Raw genomic sequence first — 20,766 nt, 5'->3', positions numbered from 1 at the left:
GGGAGAAAGTCTAATATGCAAGGCATCTTCTATATATTTTTTTCTTGTTTGTGACAGAAGAGGCAAATCACCTTAGAAGTGATCAAAGTGATCAAAAATGTGTTTAAAAGATTTTGTGTGTGTGCTTCTAGATAAAAGCTACTAAGTGATTACTTGAAATGGTAAATGTTGAGAACAAATTTAAAACTTTTTGATAACTCCACCACAAAGATGCACTGATTAAAACAGCCCCTTCTCATACTGCATTACCTTCAGACTATAATAAATCACTTACCATATTGTTAAAGTATTTCACTATATATTTTATTTTTATAATAATGAATCTGATATGCTCTAATCTCCTTTGGTTTGCTATATATCATCCATACATCATTCACTCCAGTCACTTAAAGCATCATCTTCATGTCCAGGTATTTCTGCTGGTGATTGGTAAAGATAGGCTGAATCTTTGTATCTCACTGAATCCAGCTCACACTGCATCTCAGTTTTCGAGGCTTTTGCCCCCCAGAAAGCTTTGACTGCCTCCCTGGAAGAAAAATGTTTTTTACATCTTTTATGAAAACTAAATAGATTTATATTTAGTTTTCTATATATAGAAGTGCCTCCTTAGTCATGATTTATTTTTAGTGTGTGGTGCACCAGCTGCATTGTGATAGTAGATGAGCCCTCAGATGTACCAGGGGGTGATACTCATGTAGGTATTAGAAATATTCTCATATAAATGAATTAGTAGGTTACAATAACCAAGTTTTAAAGTTGTGATAACTACAACTAGACAACACAGATATTAAGTCAATAAACGTTTTTCTTTAGCAACTACTATGTAAAATTGTAAAAATTGCATTTAAAAGCTTTCTCATGGCTGGGAATCAAGTCATGAGATTAGGTAGCTTGAACTAGGAGAGTCTCAGGAGGGATGAAGAGAGTTGGACAGTTTCAAAACCCATGTGAGAAGCATCATGGACAGGGCCTTGGATTCAACAGACAAGGAGGACATCTATCAAGGGTGTTGGCTTAGTTTCAGCCCTTCACCTACCAGTTTATCATTATGAAGATCAGTAAAAAGATCATGAATATACATATAATAACTCCTATGACCAGAACAAAAACTAGGACTGCATCAGTGTCTGGTCGGCTTGATCTTTTCATCTGCAATTCTAGGGAAAAAAACACCTGAGGATTATTACTACTGGCAAATAAAAGAAAATGGATATCTAAATGGAAACTTTATATTTGAAAAACAACTCTAGAAAAATACAGAAAGAATGAGTGGAAACAAAGTTATTAATGAACTTGTTCTGCATGTCAGAAATGTCCTTTTCAAACACACAGAAAAGTTGAAAGCATTTGACAATAAACATCCCACCACCTAGACACTACCATCAACATTTTAACTATCCCTCTATCCATACTCTTCTCAATCCATTGATTCATCTTATTTTTTGATGCATTTCAAGATAATTTGCTGATGTCTGCACACTTCCTACAAAATTCTTCAATAGTCATATCATTAACTAGAGTTCAACATTTGTTTATATTTTTTCTTTTGAGGTAAAATTTATGAACACCAAATTGTACAATGATCTTAAATGTGCATTTATTTAGTTTTGGCAAATGCAGACAGACATATATAATTCAAACCCCTGAATATACACAGAATATTACTATACTCCAAAAGTTTCTTCGAGCCCCTCCCAGTTAATCCCTGCCCCAACCTCTAGGGACAACTACTGTCCTGATTTTCTTTTCCACCACAGAGTAGTTCTGCCTGTTCCAGAACTTCATAGGAATGGAAACATACACTATGCATTCTTTTGTGTAAGGCTTTTTTACTCAGTGTAATGTTCTGAAGATTCAACCATATTGTTGCATGTATCAATAGTTTTTTTCTTTTTTATTACTGAGTACTATGCCTCAATTAGTTTATTCAATCTCCTACTGATGGACACCTATGCTGTTTCAGTTTGGGGTTATTATAAATAAACTGCTATGAACATTCTCACACCGGTCATTTTGTGAACATACCTTTCCATTTCTCTTGGGTAAATACATATGAGTGGAACTGCTGGGTCATAGGGTAGGGGTATGCTTAGTTTTCCAAGAAACTGCAAGATCTTTTCCCAAACTGATTGTACTTGCTGTACATGTTTTATAAATTTTTTCTCCCAGATTTTGGCTTGCCTATTCATTTTTCTAATGATCCCTTTTAAAGAGCTGAAGTTTTAAACTTTTTAATGTAAGTTTCAGGTGTACAGCATTATAATTTGACATCTGTATCCACTACAAAGTGATCCCCACCACAGGTCTAGTTACCATCCATCACCATGGAGTTGCACTCCCCACTTAGTCCATTTCACCCACCCCTGAATTCCCTTCCCCTCTGGCAACCAGTAATCTGTTCTCTGTATCTATGAGTGTGTTTTTGTTTTATTTTGTTTGTTTTTTTAGATTCCACATATGAGTGAAATCTTTGTATTTGTTTCTCCAACTGACTTACTTCACTTAGGATTAATACCTTCAAGGTCCATCCATGCTGCTGCAAATGGCAGGATTTCATTCTTTTTTTATGGCTGAATAGTATTCTATTATATGTATATATACCACATCTTTATTCATTTGTCCATCAATGGACACTTAGGTGGTTTCTATATCTTGGCTATTGTAAATAATGCTGCAGTGAACAGAGAGGTGCATCTATCTTTTTGAATTAGTGTTTTTATGTTCTTTGGATAAATACCCAGAAGTGAAATAGCTGTCTTATGGTAGTTCTATTCTTAATTTTTTGAGGAATCTCCATACTGATTTCCTTAGTAGCTGCACCAACAGTGCACAAGGGCTCCCTTTTCTCCACATCCTCTCCAACGTTTGTTATTTCTTGTCCTTTTTGATAATAGACATTCTAACAGGTGTAAGGTAATATCTCTTTGTGGTTTTGATTTGCATTTCCCTGATTAGTGATGTCAAGCATATTTTTTTATGTGCCTGTTGCCCATCTGTATGTCTTCTTTGGAAAAAATGTCTATTCAGATCTTCTGCCCAATTTTTAATCAGGATGTTTGTTTTTTGTTGTTGTTGATGTTGATTAGTGTGAGTTTTTATATATTTTGGCTATGAACCCCTCATCAGAGATATCATTACAAATGTCTTCTCCCATTCCATAAGTTGTCTTTTCGTTTTGATGATGGTTTCCTTTACTGTACAGAAGCTTTTTAGTTTGATGTAGTCCCATTTGTTTATTTTTGCTCGTTTCCCTTGTCTTTGGAGTCAGATCTACAAAAATATCACTAAGACCTATATCAATAAGGTTACTGCCTATGTTTTTTCTAGGAATTTTATGGTTTTAGGTCTTACATTCAAGTCTTTAATCCATTTTGAGTTAATTTCTCTGTATGATGTAAGATACTGACCTTTCATTTTTTGCATGTGGCTGTCCAGTTTTCTCAACACTTTTTTTTTTTTTTTTTTGCGGTACGTGGGCCTCTCACTGTTGTGGCCTCTCCCGTTGCGGAGCACAGGCTCCGGACGCGCAGGCTCAACAGCCATGGCTCACGGGCCCAGCCGCTCTGTGGCATGTGGGATCTTCCCAGACCGGGGCACAAACCCGTGTCCCCTGCATCAGCAGGTGGACTCTCAACCACTGCGCCACCAGGGAAGCCCCTCAACATCATTTTTTGAAGATGAAGTTTTTAATTCTGATGAAGTCTAATTTAGCAATCTTTCCTTTATGGTGATTTTTTTTGTCATGTCTAAAAAGAAACTTGCCTACTCCTGAATCATATAGATACTCTCTTATGTTTCCTTTTTTAAGCTTGATGGTTTTAGCTTTTACATTTAGGACCATAATACATCTCTAATTTTTGTATACATTGTAAAGTAGGAATTGAAGCTCATTCTTCTTCATACAAATAGCCAAACACCACTTTCAAATCAGCATTCTCTCCCATATCTTTCTGTTCTTCCTGAAAATAATGCTATTACGGAGACATGACCAGTCTACCATATGCATTATAACACTGCTACATTGTAAACTGATAAAAATTCAATTTATATCAGGCATTACTTACTTAGTGAATTATGTAGCTTTCTTTTGGCTCTTCCTGGCCCCTAAATCATAGACTCATAAAAGATTCATGTGGGAAGGGCCAGAAAGATCATCTTATACAACTTTTATACAGATAAGCAAACCAACATCCAGGGAGATATAATGATTTGTGCAAGCTATGTTTTATGTATTTTAATATTTTGGTAAGTACCACTCTAACAAAATTAGTCTCATATATGAGCAATCTCAATTGCTTATTCATCTGGATTTTCTTCCTATTTTTTAAACACCATGGAGTATAATTTTCCATTTTCCTTGGTAATTCTAGAGCTATAAACTCAATTTAGTAATCTCACTAAATAGTTCCAAATATGGTAGACAATTTATATCATATTTATATTCCAACATTGTTGGATTTTTAAAATCTTTTTATTTTTGATAATTTTAGATTTATAGAAGCAGTGGGATTTTTTAAGCTCAAATTTAAAAAAACCTTTTAGGATTAAAACTTGAGAAGAAGAAATGCAAAATTTCTTTCCATTTATCTACTACCCTGCAATACTAGCCAAGAGAAGATGGAGAATGAGAGGTATAAAGATTTTGGTTCATTTCAATGGTAGTCTTCTTGCAAGGGTCCCTTAGATTACTTTTATATCTAATAAAAAGATAGTCTGCATTTCTACTGAAATTTTCTGATGAAAAACAGGCTGAATTTCCATGCTCTCACTTTTTAGAAAAACTAAGTTTATGTTTATATTAGTTTCTTAGGGCCACCATAACAAAGTACCACTAACTAGGTGGCTTAAAAACAACAGAAATATATTGTCTCACAGTTTTGGAAGATAAACGTCTGAACATAAGGTGATGGTAAGGCCATGCTCTCCCCAGTGGCTCTGGGGAAGGATCCTTCCTTTCCTCTTCCAGCTTCTGGTAGCCCCAGATGTTCCTTGGCTTGTGGCAGCACAACTCTAATCTCTGTGTGTCTTCACATGGCTGTCTTCTCCCCGTGTGTCTTTGAGTCTTCGCATACATTCTCCTATCTCTCTGTGTGTCTGTGTCTAAATTTCCTTCTTCTTATAAGGACACTAGTCATATTGGATTAAAGGCCCACTCTCCTCTAGTGTGTATGATCTTGTCTTAACTGAATTAATTACATCTGCAACTACCCTATTTCCAGACACAGTCACATTCCTGAAGTTGTAGGAGTTTGGACTTGAAAGTATCTTTTCAGGGGGACATAATTCAATCAAAACCATGTCTAACTATGAAAGACAACTATTGTGGAAGTGAAAAACCTGTTATATGAGAGAATGGATGGGACATTTTCATTAATTAAACCATATTTACCCTGAAAATATTTCAATCATGCATTCGTTTCAAGCCAGTACCATATTGTGTGGACATTTATAGCCAAAATATTTGTTTGATGTCTAAAGAGCCAAAAGGGTCTGTCACAGCGGTATGCCCAATTGTCATTTTAAAAAGAAACTAATAAATACCAAAGTTTTCTGAAAATATTTTGTCATTTAACCAGTGCATGTGCTGAGATGGCAGAGCTACCCCACCAGCCTTGGACAGCTACAAGAGAGAAAAATCAACTTTGTCTCACTTGCTGACACTGGGGTCTGTGCTCCAGCCCTTAGCTTACACATGTTGCCTTCTAACATAGGAAGAGCTAACCACTACTAAGCTGTCCTAACAGGGACCAAGCTGTGGGGACAATAACTGAGAATGGCCTTTGAATCCTTTAATATCCTGAACTATGACTCACTGAGATACTATTTAGTTGATGATGTTTGGTCCTTTTTTGCCTTTTATAGCACTTTATTGAAATTATCCTTTTAATAACACCTGTTATCCCAACATAAGAGTAAGGTTATTAGCTTTCACCATAAAGATGGTTTTTTTAAGGACACTGAACAACACATCAAAGAAAGTTATAGTTTATTTTTTAAAATCACCCCCAAAACACCTTAGCTTGCTTCCAGTTCAATAAAGGGTGTTATGTTTCATGGTATCTCTAGACTGCAGCTTGAGTTCTTTACTTGGGATTGAGAAAGAGCTTCAAGAAATCCATGAACTCTCTTAAAATTACAGGTAACTTTTGGCATGTTAGTATATGTGGGTATTTTTCTGGGAAAAGCCTCCTGAGCCTTGATTGGATTCTCAAAAGAACTTGTGACCAAACCCTTCACACACCCAAAAACACAGATGACAACAATAAAAATGGTTAAGAGCAACTCAACAAAAGGAAATAATTATTTGCACATAGAAGACATCATAGTTTAAATTGAAAAGACATGCACATGGATCCTTTTTGCAAGGGAAGCACAGTTTCGAACACGTAAAATTATGTTCGGGTCAAGATTTGCCTTTTGTGACATATATTGAGGATTGTATTTATTGTTTCATAAAAAAATGTTTTCGAATGAATAATTTTTAAAAAGATATGCTTTGACATAACATTTCTTAATTTTATTTATTTCACTGTATCAAAACTTTTGTTAAGCATCCATTAGAATTCTATGTATCCATTTTCACCTCTGTGATAGAAGTAAAAGTAAGAATATAATTCAAGTTAAAGGACTGTTCTTTGGAGACACTTCAGAAATACACCAGTTTCCCAAAGTAAGGTACATCTGACTCTCTTTGTGGAAAAAAATAAGAATTAAGTATTACCTTGTAGAAAAGTCTAAATGGTATAAAACTAGTGGTTCCCAAAATGTGACCTCTGGACCAACAGCACCTAGGAACTTGTTAGAAATGGAAATTCTTGTGCCAGCTCCACTAAAGATCTACAGAATCAGAAATTATGGGGGTTGGGCTAGTGATCTGTGTTTCAACAAGACCTCTAGGTGATTTTGATATGCTTTGAAGTTTGAGGTATAAGCAAACCAAAACATTGCTGGGTACTTACCAGTTGTTGTATAGACTGCGAATTTAATAGATGCTACTATTTCATTATTATCCAACGTTTCACACTCAAAAGCCTTGGGGTGAGTATCCCTGTGAACCTCCAGAATTGCTGAATCGTTTGCAAGTATAATGGCTTGCTATTTTAAAAGAAAAAAAATGGTATCAACATTCTTCATGAAAACTTAAGATCAGGAAACAATTTATTTCTTGTAACAAAATAAGAGTCATTTTCTCTCAGTCTAGGACAGTAATTAATTATGCACATGTATTTTAAAGTCAGATAATCCAGATAACAAGTACCAACTACCTGCCTGTGTGAAGCAGGGCAAGTTACTCTCTGCATCTCAGCTGCAGCTGGTCCTCCATATCCTTGGGTTCCAAGTCAGTGGACTCAACCAACCGGAGATTAAAAATATTCAGAAAAAAATTCCAGAAAGTTCCAAAAAGCAAAACTTGAATTGGTTGCACAGTAGTATTTACTTGGCATTTACATCTTATTTACAACTATTTATATAGCATTTACATTGTATTATACATAATCTAGAGATGCTTTAAAGTATATGGGAGGATGTACTTATGTTATATGCAAATACTACGCCATTTTACATAAGGAACTTGGGCATCCCAAGTTTTAGTATCTGAAGGGGTCCTGGAATCAATCCCCTGAGCATACTGAGCAACAACTGTACTTATCTGTAAATGGGTATAATGATGGGAATTACCTCATAGATTGTTACGTGAGTAAAAGAAACTCTAGCACTTTGTGTATGTCTGGCACTGAATAAGTCCTCTATTAATGTTAGCTACTGTTATCTGTCCTGTTTGTACTGTATATACAAATGAAACTCTTGCTTCCAAAATAGAACACTTTGTATAAAATAGGTGTTTTTAAGTTCTGATAGTAGCTGGCCCTAAGGCGTATGTAAAGTCTTAGCCTCCCTAAGCAATGAAAAAATTTAAATCCCAATAATAATAGAGTTGTATGATTTTAACTTCATTTTTGCAAACTGCTTTTAAAGAGAAAGTTTTCTGAGAGTCATCAAGCACTGGGAAACAAATTTTATCACTTACTAGAAAGCACCAAATTACATACATTCATTACTCACTTGGTCTGGCCTTAGAAGTCTCCAAATATATTTGAAACGGCTTATAGGAGATGTATGAACACATGCTAGCCTAACACCTTCAAGACTTTCTGAAATTGGCTTACCCCCTGAAAAAAAAGAAAAATTAAATACATATATACCAATGGGCACTGTAAACTGCTTTATACTACTTTTTTTTTTTTTTTGCGGTGCACGGGCCTCTCACTGTTGTGGCCCCTCCCGCTGCGGAGCACAGGCTCCGGACACGCAGGCCCAGCGGCCATGGCTCACGGGCCTAGCAGCTCCATGGCACGCGGGATCCTCCCAGACCGGGGCACGAACCCGTGTCCCCCGCATCGGCAGGCGGACCCCCAACCACTGCGCCACCAGGGAAGCCCCCACAATACTACTTTTAAAAGTCACTTCCAACTTTAAAACCAATTACATGCTGGAAGTTAGCAAATGTATTACTGAAAGTTTGACTGTAGAGGAGCAGAGAGGCGTCAAAGATTAAGTCACCAAAAGAGGCAGGTAGAAAACACCGTACCTGTCTGTTCCTTCAGCAGAATAAATTGTGGAGAAGAGATAGCAAGGGCAAACTACTTAGTGATCTATTAAATTTTGAGATCTACTAGTGGCTTCCAATTTACTGGTTAGAGTCAGAACCCCCCTCCCACCCCATACACTCCGCCCCTTCCAAGTTTAAAGATAATGGAATCTCAGACTAGTGAAAGGTGGTATAGAGTGGCTCTCAAAGTTTCCAGTGTAGGGTTTACCAATCTACTGATAAGCTGTCACGACCAAAGTGTCAAAAGCGTTTCACTGGAGGACAGCCTCAACCACAGACCCTGAGTGCAATACGGTTCCAGTGTACTAGAGAGAATATATGTTAAATTTACACATCACTGAAAAAATGTGAAGCAAAAGTAGAAAGAGTTGTAACTGTCTAGAGATGCGGAAGCTTAAGTTTTCTTATGAATTCCTTTCAGTATATCACTTGATCACCTCCTTCCACTCACGGCAACCTGAGGTTAAGGATATTTCCCCAGAGTAAATGCTTCCCCCTCAGTCTCCCTCCAATACATAGGCCAACTCACAGCCACAATCTACTGGTCCACGACATTCTTCCACCCGTATGATACATTTGGATTCACTCCCAGGGCATCCATTTCTTAATATAACTTCTCTTATACCAACACCTTTGGTAAAAGAAATCAGCAAATGTTAAAAATAATAATAATAATTCCAGAGTTCCTTTACTTTTGCACCTAGGTCTTTTTGAGACTTTTCTCCTAATTTCAGAAATTAAATTCCTAAATTCAGGGTAATAACATTTAGATATTTTTAGGTCCCTCATTTTGAATTATTTCATAAAACAGCATTTTCCAAAGCGAGTTACATGAAACACTATTTCCTCTGGTTGTTACCATAAGAAAAAGGATTCCATGATTATATACATTTGGAAATTATACATTACTTTAAAATGAAAGGAACCTCTTTCCTCAGAATTTTAGGGGAAATTTTAATATGCTAGTAAATTAATGTGCTTTTATGTGGAAACTTTCACTGATCTAAGATGTAAAATTTTTACATTAACATCTTTGAAATCAGAATGCATCTTAGAATTGACAGCGTGTCAAGAATGGCAGCATTTTTCCTTTTTTAGAGATGCATAAAATGTGATTAACACAGCCAAGAAAGTCTTAGATTTGATGAAATACAGTAGTACACAGGATCTTCCAAATTTATTTGATCATGGAACTTTTTTTGGGGGGTGGGTGGGTTGAGCTTGCAGAGGAAATTACAAAAATTACATTTTAACATAAATGATGCTTTTTAATATCTAAATTGGTAAAAATCCCTGTATTAAATACATCAGGACAGACTATTAATGACCAAATCTCCATTTCCAAAAAGATACTCTCATTAGAATTCCCACACATTTCATAGCAAGAAATCACGTCTTTACTGACTGATCTCAGATCTCCACTGAGTTTGCCCTACCATCACCAGAATTGAGGGAAATGATAAAAACTGGTTCAGTGATGTGCTGAACACGTCCTGTGATAAATGACCTGTGATTAAGACTGTGTTGTCACAGACTAAGGAATACTCCATCTTGATATCCTTTCTACCAGATTCCCTCTTTCAGTCCCTGCAAGATGTTAATCATAAAACCCATTCTTAAGGCAAGGTAAAGCTGAAGTCTAGAGATGGCTTATAACAGTGCTCCTCAAACTTCAGAGTGCTTGCAAAACACCTGGAGACATACTAACATGTGAATTCTGATTCAGTAAGTAGGTCTGCAGTAGGTCCTGAGGTTCTGCATTTCTAACAAGCTCTCAGTCGATGCTGATATAGCAAGTCTGTGGACCAAACTTTGAGACACAAAGGAGAGTACTCCATATAAGATAAAGAGAAGGAAGGTTGGAGGGGGAAAGGTCTCCTGATTAAAAGAGATGCTTAAGAATGGCTGCAGAATGGCTCCCCTTGAATTTATGAATGGTACTTCTTTAGAGGCATAGCCTTATTCTAAAATGCATATTTTCCAAGCAGGTATTTTATGCATTTATTTATTTAGCCAGATACAGTTTATTGCAATGATGTGTGTAGATGTGAGATTTTCTGTAAGTCCATACTTAAAAATCTGCCTGTGTATTCCAAGAAAAAAAAACTTTTTGACTGCTAAAATATTGTTTTGGGGGTTCAACAGAAGTTTCACTAAAGCATTTTTTCCTTTAAATAGTTGTTATAAATTGAAAAGATTTCTTAATACTTAAAATTACAGATGTGAAATATTGCCTTTTATGGTTTTTCGTTTTAGAACTTATCACCATCTGACATATTACATGTTTTACATATTATTGGGTGGGCCAAAAGGTTCATTCGATTTTTTCTGTAAGATGGCTCTAGTAGCACTTAGTTGTCTTTAACTTCATTTGAAACAATTTTGTTAGACAGTATGTGACAGCTATCATATCAGCGTGCATTTAAAAAAAGACTTCTCAAAATTGGTGAATTTTTGTGTAGCCATTTTAATATGGAAGATGGAAGAAAAAAGCAACATTTTTGGCATATTATGATTGATTATTTCAAGAAAGGTAAAAATGCAACTGAAATGCACAAAAAGATTTGTACAGTTTATGGAGAAGGTACTGTGACGGACTGAACATGTCAAAAGTGGTTTGTGAAGTTTTGTGCTGGAGATTTCTCACTGGACGATGCTCCACAGTCAGGTAGACCAGTTGAAGTTGACAGCAATCAAATCGAAACAGTAATTGAGAACAATCAATGTTATACCATGCAGGAGATAGCCGACATACTCAAAAATATCCAAATCAAGCGTTGAAAATCATTGGCACCAGCCTGATTATGTGAATCGCTTTGATGTTTGGGTTCCAGGTAAGTTAAGCAAAAAAAACCTTCTTGACCATATTTCTGCATGCGATTCTCTACTGAAAAGTAATGAAAACATTCGTTTAATGAAAACATTCCATTTTTAAAACAAATTGTGACAGGCAATGAAAAGTGGACGTTGTAACCATGTGGAACTGAAGAGATTGTGGGGCAAGCGAAATGAACCACCACCAACCACACCAAAGGCTGGTCTTCATCCAAAGAAGGTGATGTTGTGTATACAGTGGGATTGGAAGGGAGTCCTCTATTATGAGCTCCTTCGGGAAAACCAAACAATTAATTCCAACAAGTACTGCTCCCAATTAGACCATCTGAAAGCGGCACGAAGTGTCCAGAATGAGTCAACAGAAAACGCATAATCTTCCAGCAGGAAAACACAAGACTGCATGTTTCTTTGATGACCAGGCAAAAACTGTTACAGCTTGGCTGAGAAGTTCTGATTCGTCCATCATATTCACCAGACGTTGCACCTTCAGATTTCCATTTATTTCAGTCTTTACAAAATTCTCTTAATGGAAAAAATTTCAATTCCCTGGAAGACTGTAAAAGGCACCTGGAACCGTTCTTTGCTCAAAAAGATAAAAAGTTTTGGGAAGATGGAATTATGAAGTTGCCTGAAAAATGGCAGAAGGTATTGAAGCAAAAGGGTGAATACGTTGTTCAATAAAGTTCGTGGTGAAAATGAAAAATGTGCCTTTTATTTTTACTTAAAAAACCGAAGGCACTTTTAACCTCTTTGCCCCTACCAAAAAATATGTTCTTTGAAGGCACAGAGTTTCCACTTCTTTGTTCACTGCTTTATTCCTAGCACCTATAACAATACCTGACACAGAGTAGGCAAAAATAAAAAAACAGAAAACAAAAAAAATTGCTGAATAAACAAATATATAATTTCTGAAGCACATCTTTTTTTTTTTTTTTTTTTTTGGCTGCTTTGGGTCTTTGTTACTGCACGTGGGCCCTCTCTAGTTGTGGCGAGCAGGGGCCACTCCTCACTGTGGCGCACAGGCCTCTCACTGCGGTGGCCTCTCCCATTGCGGAGCATGGGCTCCAGGCATGCGGGCTTCAGTAATTGTGGCACGTGGGCTCAGCAGTTGTGGCTCACGGGCTCCAGAGTGCAAGCTCAGCAGTTGTGGCACACGGGCTTAGTTGCTCCACGGCATGTGGGATCCTCCCGGACCAGGGCTCGAACTCGTGTCCCCTGCATTGGCAGGTGGATTCTTAACCACTGCACCACCAGGGAAGTCCCTGAAGCACATCTTTAAATAATAGAGTAGGATAGTATCAATTACTAGAACTGTCATAAAAATAATTCTCTACCTGTGAAAATTTCTCAAGTAAGCAGCCAGAAGATGTAATTTGCAAATGAATAAACAGGTATATTACACAGAATTCCTCTAATTTTCTGACTCTGACACACTAAGAAGTTAAAGTAAAAACAGGTTTCAAACTATCTCAAGAGACAGAAAGTACAATAATGGTTGCAAGGGGCTGGGGGGAGTGGGGAATTACTGTTGAATTGGTGCGGAGGTTTCAGTTTGGGATGACGAAAAAGTTCTGGGGTGGATCGTGGTAATGATTGCATGACAATGTGAATGTGCTTAATTTCACTAAATTGTACATTTAAAAAATTGTTAAAGTAGTAAATTTTATGTTAGGTCTATTTTAACATCATTTAAAAAATGCTATCTCAAAAACAATTCAGGCACAATTTTTGACCAAAAAATAAAAAAGTACATATTGTTCTGATCCACGCTTTCTGTCTTCTTATCCTCTGGTTTTTGTCCTTCCCTCCTGTCACTGCCTTTTTTCCAAGGCAGATTCTATTTAGAATAAACTTAATTTCATTGTGAATTATCTACTGTCTTCTTAGCACACTAGTCTATAGTGGTTCTAAAAAGATGGTCTTTTAAAAAGCAGTATCAGCTTCATTTATGAACTTGTTTAGAAATACAAATTCTTAGACCCCGTCAAAGGCCTAGTGAGTTAGAAATTTTGAAGTAGGCCTAGCAATCCATGTTTTAACAAGCCCTTCAGGCACCTAGGGTGAACACTTAAGTTTGAGAAACACTGGTCTATTATAGCATGTATAGTCTTAATCCCACCCCCATGTAAGAGATTTTTATGTCCAATTTCTATTCAAGGAATGATCAAAATAAGTCATAGTTTTTGAATATTATTTTCCCCACAAAGCCAATACTTCTTTTCTCTAAGGCATGACATATAAATTGGGAAAATGTATCATTTAGAATAGACTATTACAAATAAAGGTAATTTCTTGATAGGTTTGCCAGCACAGTATGTGGAAGACATCTGTGAGATGCATGAGAAGATCTTTCATCTTCTGAACATCTGTGAGATAAAGTTTTACTTTGGTGAAAGCAGTTTATGTGCCCCTGCCCCCAAAATATATACATATAGGGAGTTGGCTTAAAGTAAGACTTAGAGGTTATGAACTGAAAATATCCTACCTTGTAAAGCAATCAGTTTGAGTTTTGTGTGTAAATCATAGATATTAGAAATAGAAATCAGTGAGAGATGAATGAGAGTACACATTGTTTTTACCCCCCACCCCAATACAATGTTATTTATCTGCTCTATGCTACTTACCACATGTAACGGTGCACATCCCATAGTCTACTTCTTTGACTGTTGTCCTATTTGAAACTAAACATAAATGCAAAAATACATTATTTAATCATAGGAAAACTTTTCTAAGTGAAGAACTCTTACTTGGGGATGGAGGATACAAGCACTTATCATATGGGAAGCAGACATTTTTAAAGTTTTATTAAATCAGAAAAGCAATGCCACTCCTAGTACATCTTCTATTACTGTTTAAATCAAAAGAAAACTAAACCTTTGAAGAATTAAATTAGGAAATAACTTACAAAGATGTATATTTAAACCTTGTACATAATTTAAAAATAATGTTTTTCATCAGTGTAATACATGGTGAGTTAAAGTTATATAGGAGGTCAGAAAAACACAAAAAAGCCTGCCAATTATAGGGCCCAATTTTTTCTATTCTCTGTTTTCCAAAAAAATTTAAGTGCATTATTTTTACCCAAAAAGAAGTAGTTATGCAAAGTGTTCATTAAAATTATGTCATAGATTGGTTCTACTCATTCTCAGGTTAAGATGGTAAATTATTCCTAAGAATTTATTTCAACACTTTATTTAGCAGGATAATCTAGGAATATATAAGTATTTGAGTAGCTAAATATTGTTGGTTTTAAATCTCATGTTTCTCTTTTTCTAATTGTTCTGAAATTTGACATGAATTCCACTAGCTGTAGCATATAATCAATTCTTCATAACTCAGATTAGGACTAAAAGCTCAATAAAAATAAATATTAAATGAGGTGCTAGAAGGTAATTTTTAAAAGGCATTATGTCCTGAGGCAACAATATTACATGGGACTAGGCATCAAAATTGGAGTCCAAATTGTAGTCTACCACTAATTAGCTATTCTGAGTTTGGGCAAATTCCTTCAACTGTGTCAGGCCTATTTAACCCCTCTGCAAAATTTGGAAAGGAGAACCTATCTGATTATTATAAGAATTAAACATGATAACGTACCTGCAAGCATTCTGTAACTTGTTTAGCCCTACAAGCATGCTTAAGATAGCATAACCTCATTCACACTTCATTCATTTTGTACTTATTAATTTCATATAATTCTAAGATTTTTTCCTATTTTGATTATTGTAATTTTTCATAAACACTTCTACACTTATAAGCACCAAATACAGTGCCTTGAATATACAGCAAGCAAATATACACTTGATGTATATATAAGTAAATCAATATTGACTTTGTGAAATAATTTGGACTATGACTTTGATCAATTCTGAATTGACATTTTTGCTTGAAATGCTTGGATACCTTCTGCTGGTACATTATGAAACACAAATTTGAATCTAAGGCATTATAACTCCATCACCTGGGTTTAGCCTAAACTCTAGCATTTACAGCTAGAACTATCCCTTGACCAGTTAAAACTGTTAATTACTTTTAAAACTAGAGGGAAGCAATAGCTACTACGCTTTAGAACATGTTCTTTTCTACCCTAGTTTTCTTTTTCCTATTTCCAAAGTCAAGGACTTCTCCAAGCTCTCTGAAATGTAATGTTATCAAGGCAGTACAAACCTCAATTCCACCATTAACATCAGATAGTCAATTTCTTTATGTCGCTGAGGGTCACTATCCGTCATCAGGAAATAAAAGAATGGCTGATACATACAGCACCTACTTTGTACTTATAGGAGACATAAGACTGCCAAGGATATTTAAAAGAATCTCAGCTGGGTCATTTATGGAGGGAAGAGAAGTATTCTCCTTTAGATGGCTGAAAACCTGCAACTGACCTTTTACCTACAAGCACGTGAGTTACTAATCAATATAACATGTACCACAGCTTGTCAAGTTTTATTGCTTAGTGAGCCAGGAGAATAAGGCAAATTTATGTATCAAACACAGGCTCAGTTTTCGTTGGTTAACATGTATTATATCATCTAACAAAGCCTCTAGTTGGATCCCTTTATTGGTGTTTTCTACTGCCACCATTCCTTTGTGACTCAAAGTTGAACTTACAAATAAAACACTATCACACTGCAGAGGTGCTCAAGGGTGGCGGCTGCATGAAGCTGACACGGGGCTTCCGGGGAATTTTGTCAGCATCATGGTCTATCTAGACGTGTCACCGTGAGGGGAACTGGGAACTCCCTTGAGTTCTAACCCAAAGTGCAAATGTGAAAAGGAGGAAGACCTCAGGCAATTTGGAACTTCAAGAAAAAAAAAATCTGCAATGGAAAGGAAAAAACATAACTGCAAGGGGAGTCAAAATCGGTCCCCGTGGTGGGAAGCTACTCTCTGATGCTTAAAAAAATAAGCATCTATTCCCTTGTCCAGAGCAATATTTAGTAGTATTTCTGTAGCAATTTCTATACATGTGCTCATTTATCTTGCTCTGGTCTTGGAGAATTAGCACATCTTTTTTTTAAGGCCATGAGGTGTGTGATAATGTATAAATTCGGGGTTGTTTTCGAGAGAGAGCTCTACAGATGTTAACTTGGATAATTCTCATCGTCCTCAAGGAGCAGGGAAGGCTTGACCCTCAACGGGTGCCTGCAGGTCCCCGCCAAGGAGCCTCCCACACTTACCATCCTCCTCGGCCTCAGCCTGGGGCTCGTCCTCGGCCTCGCTGTCGTTTTCAGCCACCTCCTCAGCCTCGTTCTCGCCCTCGCCCAAGCCCTCGCCCAAGCCCTCGTCCTCACCCTCGGTGGCCAAGCTGGGATCCTGGACCGTGGGGACGTTGATCCCGAACGTTGACTGGAGGCCCGCCAGCAGCAGCCAGTCGACTGTCAGCAGCAGCCCGTTGGAGCAGCCTGCGCCCCCGGAGCCCATGGTTCTCGGCCCGCACGACCGCCCAAGGTGCAGTCGTACCCGCCCGCTCCGGATGAGAGGTGCTTCAAAGAGAGGAGAAGCCCAACTCCGAACGCCCACACCGTTCCCCGGCAACCACTGAGGCATCAAGGAACATCACCATCGCGCAGGGCCCACGGAACGCGACGCAGGCCTGACCGCAGGGGTCCCGCGGGCCACTTCCGACGGCGCTCGGCTCCGCCCCGCCCCTTCCGGCGTTCTAGGCCAACCCGGCACGCTGGGCGGGGCCACGCCTTCGCACTTCCTCATTAGGCGAGCTGCCAGCCAACTGCTGTGGGTGGCCGTTTTCCCTCACCCTGCTTTCTGCTAAAAGGTGCTAGTCCTTCCTGCGTTTACGCCTCTCCAAACCAGACTCCCTAGAGCCCTCAAGCACTCTCTATATGACTTGGCTTCAAATTACTTATGCACAATAGCCAACTCGGCGTGTATCAAGAATGATTCACCGTGGCCTTGTTAAGTAGGTTGCCCCAAACTTGATCCGTATCTGCAGGTGAGGCTTGATTTGTAGAGGATATAGGGGTGCACTTTCTCTCTTTGATCTGAACACTATTGCTGTTGCAGCTCAGGCATGTACTCACGTTTTAAGATTTTGTGCAGTGCCATCAGCTCCGCGTGGGGCTTCGGTGAGCTAGAATGCGAGGTGGGGGTAAAGGAAATGAGAGGGCAAGATGCAACTTCTGTCAAACTAGTTCTTCTCCTTTCTCTATTTGGATAGCTGATGTTTTGGGAACCAAATATCGGACTTAACCTTTGTCCCTTGTGAATGTCTATCTTCGTGCTTTTGGCCTATTTTTTAAGGTCTCATTGAGATTCTTATGAAATCTGATTCTCTTGCCTTAATATATTAGATATTTCTCCCAAGTTTGATTTGGAAAAAGTTTCCTTCAGATCACTAACAAAATGTTTAAAAGGGTAACAGGCCAAGAATAGAGCACTAAGAAGTCAGTCTCTGACAATGATCCACTAATCCACACGTTGATTTAACCCAAGAATCAATTCTTTTACTAAAAAAGAGTCCTGTCTTTTACTAAGGTTGAATCAGACTGGAAGCAAGAATACCTTGGCATTCCCACTTGAATCAGTAGAAAATATTAGAGGTAAGTGTAACTCCCCACTGCCCTCTTGATGGTACTTGGTATCACTGTGTCCAATTTTGTCATAGAAAGAAATGAAATTCAGTTAGGTTCCTTCAGTTAATGGTGTTAATTTCAAGAGGGCAGCTCTAATTAATTAAAATTTCCTGAAGAATAGACTCATAGGCTTTTTGAGTCAAAGGAAGCTTAGAAATAATCTAACACTCCAAGTTCCTCATTTTTAGGTGAAGAGATTAAGAACTGGAGAGACGGGGGGCGGGGGGGTGATGAATTGTGCAATTGGGATTGACATGTATACACTGATGTGTATAAAATTGATGATGAATAAGAACCTGCTGTATAAAAAAATAAAATTAAAAAAAAGAGCTGGAGAGATTAAATGACTCACCCAAGATCATCCAGAAAATTATCTGTAGTGCAGGGCCTCACAACCACATTTCCTGAATGCTTATTCAATGCTTAGTGTTTCATATAATTTAAAATTAACAATGAAGAAGCAGTCAGTGGGTAGTCAAGAGTTCAAGGACTGAAAACAAATTAGGGTTAAAATTTTTTTATCTTGTTTTTCCACATTTCATTTTATCTAATAGCGATAATGTGGTATTAAGAAAATATTGGTGAATAGATGGTTTGATGGATTTCTGTCTCAGATTTGAAACAAAGCTCATTTGGCTATGTTTCTATGTAATATTATCCCCTACCTTGAGGTTTAATGTCTAAATTCTTATGACACATGGGCTGAAGAGTAATCTACTACAAGAGTGAACTTCAGGCATAAACTGGCTTTTGGAACATATGTACATCCAGCCTCAGCACACTAACAGCTAAGCAAGTAACTGAGAAATCTATTAGGGTCTTCAGAGCCACTTATTTGTAGCAAAAGTAGATTACTTGAAACAAAAAAGAAATTTTTATTTGAATTTTTCTTTCAAAAATGCTTTTAGTTTTGAAAATAGTGAGACAAGAACTGCTAAGAATGGTCAGCATTAAAGTTCAAATTGGTATTGGTAAGGAGGCCATAATAATATTTTATATCAACTAAAATACCATAAAATATTAGAGCAACTCACAAGATTGTGAGGGAAATTAAAATGAGAAATTAAGAGATGATCTTGAGGCACAAAGATGTTTGTTTCATGGCCAAATGAGTCCAAATGTTTTCTTTTTTAAATGCTAAGAAAAATAAGTCGTCCATTATGCTTTCAAGCACAAACTTGAAAAAGAAAATCTGTAGTATTTCATGGCAACATTGTTGAATTCTTCATATTTAGGACACATCTTTTTCCTGAAGATGGTATCTTTTGGTATCCTCTTTCCTGAAGAGGAAGTCCTGTGAACTCTAAGGTAAGTGATTTAATTCAAGGAACCATTAATGACTAAATAAACAGCTCCAAAGAGAATCCGGAAGGAAATTAAGGGCCTCAAAGAGGAGCTGAAAGATTTTACTCTTAAATAAAGAATATTCAAATAATATCTGTAATAGCAGCAATACTAGTCCCTTATAAAATATTGTGTTCCTCACATAAGTTACAAGAAAAGTATCTGCCCTCAACAAACTTATAGTACTTCTAGTTGAAGCATAAATAAGTGAAACAAACATTAAGGGCATAGTATCAAGAGGGGTTGACCCTACTCTGACCTTACAGGTACCAAGGACCAGGAATTACAACCTCAATCCCTGATTTGTACCTTTGACCTCCTTGCCTCAGTTCACTCAGCTCTCCTCACCCTGCCTGGCAGTAAGCATCTCCAACTCCAGCTCCAGTTTCCAAGGAGTAAGGATTTCAGCAATTCTTCTGTGACTCCTCTGCCCACTCCACCCCAAAGTATCTCACAGAGGTTGGTCTGACCTTACCCTTCCTGAACTTCCTTTGTGTGAGCACACTTGGCATGTCTGGAGGCAGTAAAATCATTCCTTTACCCAGTCTCCACTCCATCTCATGCTCTGAAAAGGAAGACCAATTTGAAGATTTGTGATATAAACACAAGATTCAAAAGCCCTGAATAGAGGATCACCATAAAAAAGAAAAAAGAAATGAATGAGAGAAATTACAAAGGAAGGATTAACAAAATGGAGTGACTGGCTGCCTAAGCAGATGAGGGAGAGGCACAAGTAAAGGGAGTTAAGGAAAGTCAGTAGATGTTTTGTTCAGATAGGTTAAGTTGGAGATCAAAAGGTTAAGGTTGAAATTAAGTTGGAGGTATCAAAAAAAGTCAAGTGGAAATGTCCAGTGACAGCTTGAGATGACCACACACACACACACACACACACACACACACACACACACAGCCAGAAGATGAAAACCACTGCCACTGAAAAAACATGCAGGAAAAATATATATGTACATCCACTTAATATAATATTCTAAGTATTGCTGTAATGTTACATTACAAAGTTATCAACATTGTTGTATAGTAGAATTTATGAAAATAGGTGTCTGGGAGACAAATTGATTTTGGTTTTAATATGCTTGAATTGGTAAAAAGCATTCCCCATAGTAACCCCCCAGAGAGAGGGCCATCAAACCACTTTTATCCTATTTCTAATCTTTAGGGGAAAAGAGTTTTCTCTTCCTGGAGCAAGTGTCTAAGAGCAGAACTTCCCCCCTGTCTTTTTATTTCTATTTATTTATTTTTTAAGCTGTGCCATGCAGCATGTGGGATCTTAGTTCCCAGACCAGGGATCAAACTCACACCCACTGCGTTGGAAGCATGGAGTCTTAACCACTGGACCACTAAGGAAGTTCCCTCCCCAATCTTTCT

General features: G+C 37.5%; 1 protein-coding gene across 1 annotated transcript; it reads right to left on the bottom strand.

Annotated features, from left to right (window-relative positions):
* Nucleotides 1-369: 369 nt before the first annotated feature.
* Nucleotides 370-16,870, bottom strand: SPACA1 (sperm acrosome associated 1; the record flags this gene model as incomplete). Its single annotated transcript, XM_079716456.1, has 7 exons — nucleotides 370-526; nucleotides 1,037-1,157; nucleotides 6,960-7,095; nucleotides 8,065-8,171; nucleotides 9,141-9,242; nucleotides 14,071-14,127; nucleotides 16,627-16,870. 7 exons carry the CDS (start codon nucleotides 16,868-16,870, stop codon nucleotides 370-372), a joined length of 924 nt encoding a protein of 307 aa, XP_079572582.1.
* Nucleotides 16,871-20,766: the final 3,896 nt, after the last annotated feature.

Source organism: Hyperoodon ampullatus (assembly GCF_949752795.1).
Source record: "Hyperoodon ampullatus genome assembly, chromosome: 12".
NCBI lineage: Eukaryota > Metazoa > Chordata > Mammalia > Artiodactyla > Ziphiidae > Hyperoodon > Hyperoodon ampullatus.
Note: the sequence above shows the minus strand (reverse complement) of the source record. Positions and strands in the feature narration are given on the sequence as shown.